Raw genomic sequence first — 8961 nt, forward strand, 5'->3', positions numbered from 1 at the left:
TCGATGGTGGCTCTCGTTGACGCTTGGCTTAGCAAGGCTTGAGTAGATAACTACTCCATATAGTAGTAGTATATGCCACGATTGATGGATGCATGTGAACTGATGTTGGTTAGCTAAGAAGAAGTATAAAAAATTACATCGATCGTGGCACAAAAAATGGCATCGATGGAGGTATGCATGTGCAGTTTGGTAGTGTGAACTGATGTTAGTTTAGTCGTGTTGTGTCAAACGGGCTTAGTCCTGCTCTGCTTCGTCACAAAAATAAACAATTTAGTCTTGTTGGGTTTCGTCAAAAAAAAAAATTTAAGTACTGATCTGCGTGGCACAAGCATGCATCCAGCGAAAGATGTAGAAAATTAGATCAATGGAAAGATGTGGCCCAAAAGAAAGGGTATGTGGACGCGGCGTATCTCGCGAGCACAAATGAACCCGGATGAACAATGAATTTACAGAAAATGGTAAAAAAAATCAGAAAATTATGTTTTCTTTTGTGGCAAACAACTTTGAATGTTTTGAATGCTTGCAAAGTTTCATGAAGGAATACCATTTGCGTAAGCCAAGGCAAAAAAACAAAATCGATGTTCCATAGAACCGATTTTCAAAAGCATTTTGGAGCACTGGTGTTTATTTATTTTTTGCCATGAATTCCGTCGATGACATTCCATGATGAAACTTACTTGCACTCGAAACATTAAACAATTTTTGCCACAAATAAAATTCAATTCCTTTTAATTAATTGTTCACGGCAGGTGGTATATGTGCTCGTGATATGTGTCTTTCTCTTGTCGCCGGAGTCAGTAGTTGTATTTCTTCATTGAATTTGCTCTTGCAACAATATAGACTACTGTAAATCCCTTTGATTTTATTTACTTTGATAAAATGACGAACCTTTCCTGGGACATTGATCTAGTGACACACCTTTCTTTTGATTTCATTACATGACACATCTTTGATGGATAGCTCGATGAAATGGCACAAATTGAGTTTTTTTTTCTCCTTTTCCATTTATGGGCTCGCACTTCATACTATTTTGGGACTATTTTCCCCTCACCTTGATTCACTTCTTGAATTTTCTGTGGTCGGTCAAAATGGCACACAGGAGGCCGAGCTCGACGCTAGGACACAATACACTGATCAATTTTCGTCCACTCAATGTTGCCAACTATCACATGAGCGTCGACGAGGCCATTAGTGTGGTTGGTGAGACTGAGCTTGTGGAAGGTGATGTTCAAGTGGGTTTGCCAGATCAGAATGTTTGCTTCCTTGAAGTTAAGGATAACATGGGCATGTGATATGATGTTGATGAGTTTGATGGAAGAGATAGTGGGGTGCATGACGGCGCTGGTGACAACATCAAAAGGATTGGTGCCGCCAGAGAGGGAGGAGGCACCAGAGTGAGACATGTTGGGGAGATAGAGAGGTTGCGGAAGGGGGTTTAGGGTCAATCAAAGAGAAAACCAGTAGATGCAACAACAGGGAATGAGGCATACGAAGGCAGTCGTGGGGGAGCTGGCGGCGCAGGGTGGAAGGAAATCAGGAATCAGCGAGGCATCGATGAGCAATGCCACTACAGTTTCTGCTTCATCCATGGTCTCGTCTCGAGCTCAGCCTCGTGAGTGTTGGTTCATTCGACCACAGAAAAGGATTAAATGAACCAGTCAATAAGTGAATCGAATCAAGGGCAAAATCTTCCTAGAAAATATGACGCATGGGTCCATACGTGGAAAAGGAGAAAAACATAAATTTGTGTCATTTCATCTGGCTATCCATCAAACGTGTGTATTCTAATGAAATCAAAAGAAAGGTGTGCCAATAGATCAAAGCCCCAGGAAAGGCGTGTCATTTTATCAAATTGCCTGTCCCAATACAAGAAGCTTGCTAAAATGAAAAGGCTTTTTCAAGGATAGGTACAATTGTCCATTATGCATCTATTATGGGATTGTGATTTTTCCTTGAGCTGCTCGGACACCCTCATCCCTGGAAAGAGGAGGAAACTTCTGTTTATAAACATACCATGTTTGCTTTGGATGCTCTACCTTTTGTTACCTGTATGGGGATTGCTAATTTGGCTGTTAAACCTTGGGATTCAGATAAATTGAAACAATTCCAGGCGCACCAATCAATCCATTCAAGCCTGGAGACATGCTATTAAGGTGGGTTAGGATATCCTTGCTCATAGAATTCAGAACAAACATGTGGTTTGCTTCCATGAGTGCCTTTATGTAAACTTGTAATATGTTTTGCATGTTTCCTAGAGCTTGTATTGGTTGAGTCTAGAGTGTTTGCTCAACCTTGGATAGGTTTTCTTATTTTTGCTCGCCTTTTTCGTACCATACTCATATACCTTGTTTGTAATGAAAATATACATCGTCAAAAATTGTTTCACGATTCAATGTTAAAAAATTCATGAAGTGGCCAATTTTGTCCTATAATTGCCATGCCTCAAGCTCCAATGGGGGCAGATGTATTTCTAGTGGATTTGTTCAAATTGATAGTGAGAAAACAAATGACCCTTGGTCTCTAGTGTGCGTTGTCCACATATGACAAAGTTTTAGCCAGGGATGAAGGTTTGTTCTCTTTAGTATAATCTCTAGTGTTGAGTCTATTGTGCCACAAAAAACTTTATTATTACTCTGACAACATGTTTTCCAAAATCCTTTACATTGTTGGCATAGTGGGTGTTCTCCAATCTATAAACTATATACTTGCGATACACTAAAACGTAACTGCGAGCCACGGAAGCGACATACATCTGGCTTCAGAAGGGGAGAACCCATCTCTCAAGTCATGCATAAGGTTGGATTGAAAAAAAGCTTCCTCTGAGAGGGTAAATGGAAATTGCCATGGAGATCCTGGGAAGAGAGCATGGCTCTTACTAACTAGTGATTGTCCAAAGAAAAAGAGTAAAAGTGGCTAAGCCTGGCTAAAAATATCCACTATCCAGTGCTCATGCGTAGCATCCATAGAGTTGGCAGAGTTAGTACCATCTGTCTTATAGATATTTAGGAGATTTACCAATCTTTGCCCCAAAAAGAGTAATCGGGCACAAGTGATCGGGGCATGTCAAGCTAATAGTGGAATTCTCAACTAATTTAATCCAAGGGATGCCATATTTGTTCACTTTGAGGCAAACATGATGTATTCGAACGAGGGGAACTTATACACCGGGTTCGTAGATTTTTCTTCGTCGGATGACGAAGATGAGATGAAACAACAGCAGTAAGGAGGATTCTTGAGGAAACAAAGCACGGAGGAACATGTTCTCTACTTCACGGGGTCCAATAAAGGCACATCGAATGTTGAATTGACATCCGACACGAGGCATAATGACCTCTACGAGGACTACTTTGCTCCGAACGGCGACCATTGTTCTTGCGCATCGTGGAAGTTGACAGGGCCTATGATGTTTACTTTAAGCTGAACAAGGATATCATTAGCCGCATTGGGTTCCATGATCTCCATAAGTGCATGACTGCTATAAGGATGCTTGCGCATGGCACAGCTGCAGTTCAGTGGGATGACTACCTCCGGATGTCTGAGAGCACATGCTTGGATGTCATGTTTAGATTTGCTGCTGCAACGGTCAAGGTGTTTGGACCGGAGTACTTCTTTTGTGTGATGTGGACCAAGTACTTGAGATAACCAAATGTCAAAGAAACAACAAGGTTGATGGCACTTAGAGAATCAAGCCAATTTCCAGGTATGCTTGGATCCCTGGATTGCATGCACTAGAAATGAAAGAACTTTCTGCTCAACAAGTGTAGTACAAGGGTCATCATATAAAGTCCACCATCATTCTTGAACCAGTTCTCTAGGGTCTGGATTTTTCAACGGATGGATGAACATGTCTGGCTTGCAGCGTAGAATGGCGGCGTTTGAGCAATTTCTCCAAATGCATCTTCAGATTTGCAGGAAAAAAAGGGAGGGCATGGTTGATCATATTGAGTTATTGATGCATTGTGGCATTTATCTTCAATTATATTTAATATCTAGAGTATAAGAAAAGGGAGGGCATGGTTTGATGTCCGCCCCTGACCTGATGTCTGCGAACACGCCTGTGCCTGTCGACGGAAAATTTGGGAGCGTCCGTTTGATCATCCACGTTGGAGATGTCCTAATAGCTCCAAATCCTCATAGTGGAAGTATCTAAATTGCCACCATGGTATTACCAGATAAGTGGGTCTTTCATTTGGCAACATGGTCTGCACCTAATCCTGCCTTTTTGATGGCCTGGTAGCCCTAATCCTCATGCCCCAATCCTCATGGTGGAAGCATCAAAAATTCCCCCCAGCGCGGTAGCACATATATACATGGGCCTTCATTTGGCAACATGATCTGCACCATATCAAGAAGAGGCTGGACATGCATTGTGCACGTACGGCAGTGTGTGAGACAGCTCAATCGATCTGATGAAAGTTTCAACACAAGGTTTTCGTGTGTGCGTATTTTTGAAGTCTGGAGTTTTTGTTTGCTTTTGGGCGTGGTTTAGGTCTGGAGGTGGTAGTTTGTAAAAAAAATCAAATGGTTTTTTTATACGAAATCAAAGTGGGAGGCCTTTGCTAATAGAAAAAACAAGTTTTTTTTGCAGGATTTTTGCCGTCGATTGTCATCGTCATCTTATTCCAACACACGATGGAGTACTTGCGTACCGTATGCATGGTGTGGACGCACGCACTGAGCTGCACTCGGCTATAGTGCCCAATTTTTTCAAATGGTAGGCTAACAGTAGTGATAACAGATGTGTCCCTCTGGTGTGATAGTCCTCTCGATCGTCCCGTTGAAAGCAACAGACTTACTAGCTTGTAGAGTATGTCATGTTTTCTGCTGCAATGTGTACTGATTTATTTGTGGGTACTCCCTCCGATTCAACTAAAGTTGTACTAGAGCTGCAACAATTAGTTTGGATCGAGGGAATTCTTTTACGTGATTTTGGTTAAAAAGTTTAAAGCAAGTGAAGATGGAGCGAGCAAACAGAGGAGAAGGTAGGAAATTAAAGTCATTTTATTCAGCACATCGATCACCCAACATTTTATTGCAGCATCAGGAACAGCATGCGTGCATGGACGCATCACGCACTCAGCTAGGCTAAGCTATAGTCTCTCGTCTCTCATGGACGGAGGTGGCCTACCTATAGCTGAGCCATACGCGCTAGGCGAGCTGGCGCCTAGCTGCAGTGCGGGACGGCGAGGCCGCAGGAGACGAGGGTCTCGCGCGCGTGGGGGCTCCTGATGTAGGCGCCGAGGGAGGGGTCCTTGGCGTACTGGCAGAAGCACGCCTGCTGCGCGCGGAGGCTGCCGCAGCACGCCTCACTTGGCTTGGCGCCGGTGGTGATCGCCGGCATGCACACCGTCAGCTGCCCCACCTCGCACGCCGCATGCGCCCCGCCCGGCGCCGCCACCACCAGCGCCAGCATCATGGCCGCCAGGAGGACCTCCTTCCTCATCGCCATGGCCGTCGTCCTTGGTCTACTCCTCACTCTCGCAGTGTCAGGTGTTGAGTGTGATGGAGTGGTGCAATGGTGGTGTGGACATGGATCTAGGGACTCCCGGCCGGGGTATTTATAGGCGGCCACGCACCGTCCGAGACTCCGAGCTCGACGGCTGGCAACCTAGCTAATTAACAACCCACCTGCCGCGAGCCGGCTAGTTACTGAACTGCATGCAGTAGCAGTTCGCCATGACTAGGGTCAGCAAAAAGGTTGATGCATGCATGCATGGCTACACTTATGAAGTAGTATGGACGTACCTAGTGCATTCAAATCCAGTCGGTAGAGGTCAGCCGAGTAGTTCGTCCATGTTGGCTGCCCGCTCGGTGCTGCCAAGGATTTGAAAATCGGAAAAAATATCGTGAATTTGAAAAAGGTTCATGATTTTCAAAAAAGATGTGAATTTAAAAAAATCATGGTTTTGGCAAAAAATTCAAATAATTGAAAAAAATCATGAGGCTTAAAATGGAACAAAAGGAAAAAAGAAACAAAAATTAAAAAGGTTAAGATAAAGAAAAACAAACAGAAAGAAAAACAAAAAACAAAGTTGGAAATTTCACACTATCGGACAAGGAAATCCAGCAGTTGAAGTTTGCAAAGTAGAAGAAAGGTTAATGGTTTAGCACGTAGTCTTGCACAATTTGGACGTAGAGAGTTGTGTGGTGGATTTATGCAAGGTATAGTGCCAACCTGCGCCTTGAGCGTGGCCTTGCGAGATTGTAAGAACAATGTTTTTTCTTTTAGTTAATATAACTCTGTATTTTTAAAAAGCTCGACATAAATCAAAAAAGTCGATGAAAACATGACCAAAGAAAATCCAGCCCAAAAAACCAAAGGGAACCTTCTACAAGGTTCACAAAACCAGTGGGGGGAAGATAACATCGGTCGACTCCCAACTTAGTGCATAGCTAGGGGGTAGTGGGTGCCCTGTAGAAATTTGCCTAGACGCGTCAAATAGGATTTCGGAGGGGGAGGGGGAGGATTAATGGGACACATGCTTTGTAGATTCAAGGTCGAACCCATACAAGATTTTGCGCAAGTCCAAGATTTTTACGAATCCAAGTGTCGATTCCCCACTTTCGCCATTTTGTCATTAATTTTGGAAGCTGCTTATTTCAATGTGTGAAATTGATATTTTTCAACTTGTAAAAATGAATTTTTTTTCTTCAAATGTGTGAAATATGTTGTTTCACATTGTGAAATATATTTGTTTTACCCTATGAAATTGATTTTCTTCAAATATGTGAAACGGGGTTCTTTGTTGAAGTGAAACTAAAATTTTCGGTGAGTGAAACTGATTTAGAATTTTTCAAGCTGCTTCTTTTCAGTGTGTGAAATTAATATTTTGAATCCGCGACACGGATTTTCTGTTTCAATGCTTGAAACATATTTTTAACATAAGCAACTGATTTTCTCTAAATCTTATATACAGTTTATTTCAAAAATGTGAAACTCATTTTTTTGGCTAGTGAAAGTGATTTACAATTTGGGAAGCTGCTTACTTTAGTCTGTGATACTTATATTTATAATCCCTGGAACATTTTTTTTGTTGAATATGTGAGATAGGTTGTTTCAATACGTGAATTTATTTGTCAATGTGTTAAAGTGAATTTTCTACAAATGTGATGCTGAATTTTACAACCAGTGAAACTGATTTACATTTATTAAACTGCTTATTTGAGTTTTTGAAACTGATATTTTAAGTATATGAAACATATAATTTGTTTATGAAATTTATTAATATTTTCTGAAGTTTCTTATTTCAGTGTGTAAACTTATATTTTTAATATATGAACATATTTTTCTGTTTGAAACTCATTCATATTATCCAAAACTGTTTATTTCAGTGTTTGGATCCAATAATTCTTAATCTACTAAATGATTTTTTTAAATATGTGAAAATGATTTCTAATACAATTGAAATAGTAATTTTTTTAACTGATTTCAAATACGATACCACCACTAAAATAAAAATGGGTTCATGTTTATATCCACGGTTGGTCTTGTTTCGGAGATCTTCTCGCTCTGAATTAAAATATTACTAAAGAAATAAAAAGGCATTCGTTTGATTTAGAAAAGATTTATAATAAATTCTCTTACAATTAATAAAATAAAACTATTTTGAACAGGATATAGAGAAAGAATACATGCGATCATTCCCCTCCCCGTTGTTTCTTGAAAAAGAGTTATGGTGCATGCAGAGGGCCACAAGCATTTCTATGTACTCCATTCACAGCTGTGGTAAAAACCAAACGGCGCATATGATCCCTGACTTGCTCACTTGTGCACCCGAGCGGTAGCGACTCGTTGGTCCAATTCGTAAAAAAAAAAAAAAAAAAAAAAAAAAGAGGAATACTACGAGTTTCTCCATTCGCAAAGAAAAAGAGAGGAATTTACTCCTCGCCTGATTTTGATTGATTACAAAGCATACAGCGACAGAGCAGAAATTTTATCGCGGTTGAGGGTCCCGCACAGATGCACGGAAGCTAAGCCACCGGTGACACGGCGGTCGATCGGCGGAGGTCTTTCATCGTAGCAGCCGCCCAGATCGCATCGGTACAAAAAGAATAACTCTGCTCGACGTACGGGCAACACAAATTTCATCGTAGGGCTGCAGCCAGGAAGAAAGCAACCTGGCCGCCGTAGATCATCACCCAACATTTTATTCATTCCAGCATCATCAAAGTCGAACCACATGCGTTCATAGACGCAACAACACGCACTCAGCTAGGCTAGCTATAGTCTGACGCTCTCATGGTCACTGAGGCAGATCTAGCTAGCTCAGCCATATGTACGTGGATGGTGCCTAGCAGTGCGGGACGGCGAGGCCGCAGGAGTGGAGGGTGTCGCGCGCGTGGGGGCTGCGGATGTACTGCCCGTAGTTGGGGTCCTTGGCGTACTGGCAGAAGCACCCCTGCTGCGCCCGCAGGTTGCCGCAGCACTCGCCGCTCGGCTTGGCCCCGGACAGGATGGCCGAAGCGCACACCGCCAGCTGCGACGCCTGGCACGCCGCGCGTGCCCCGCCCGGCGCCGCCGCCAGCACCACCAGCGCCAGCATCAGCGTCGCCGCCACCTGCTTCTGCTTCTTCCCCATGGACGCCATGGTTCACGCTCTCGCTCTTGCAGGCGTGTCTGTGTGTGTGATGGGAGTGGAGTGTACTGGTAGTTGTGTGGGAGATGGATCTAGGAGCTCCTGGGGTATTTATAGCTGGCCACGCACTGCCGGCCGTGGCCCCAGCCGGCCATGTGCATGCCATGCGGCGACACGTAGGGAGCGTACGCGGCCATCGCCGCCGACGGAGCAGGTGAGCGATTAAAGATGCAGGGGCAATAAGTGAAATGCGACGACGTCCATCACTGCACTCTACCCTAGAGCATGCACTGAATTGCACCAGCTCGCCATGACTACGGTCAGCAGAATGGTTTACGGGCACACTTTGGACGTCCTCCATTCAACTCCAGTGGGTAGTTGGCCG

At 43.3% G+C, this 8961-nt stretch overlaps 2 protein-coding genes across 2 annotated transcripts; both read right to left on the reverse strand.

Moving 5' to 3' along the window:
* Positions 1-4983: 4983 nt before the first annotated feature.
* LOC123117711 (non-specific lipid-transfer protein 2P-like) lies at positions 4984-5525 on the reverse strand. The gene has a single exon (XM_044538406.1). It carries the CDS (start codon positions 5447-5449, stop codon positions 5165-5167), a length of 285 nt encoding a protein of 94 aa, XP_044394341.1. The 5' UTR covers positions 5450-5525; the 3' UTR covers positions 4984-5164.
* A 2603-nt stretch (positions 5526-8128) lies between these two features.
* On the reverse strand, positions 8129-8654 carry LOC123117712 (non-specific lipid-transfer protein 2P-like). Its single transcript, XM_044538408.1, has one exon. The coding sequence runs from the start codon at positions 8586-8588 to the stop codon at positions 8292-8294; it is 297 nt and encodes a 98-aa protein (XP_044394343.1). The 5' UTR covers positions 8589-8654; the 3' UTR covers positions 8129-8291.
* Positions 8655-8961: the final 307 nt, after the last annotated feature.

This window comes from Triticum aestivum, chromosome 5B (genome assembly GCF_018294505.1).
Source record: "Triticum aestivum cultivar Chinese Spring chromosome 5B, IWGSC CS RefSeq v2.1, whole genome shotgun sequence".
In the NCBI taxonomy this organism is placed as follows: Eukaryota; Viridiplantae; Streptophyta; class Magnoliopsida; order Poales; family Poaceae; genus Triticum; species Triticum aestivum.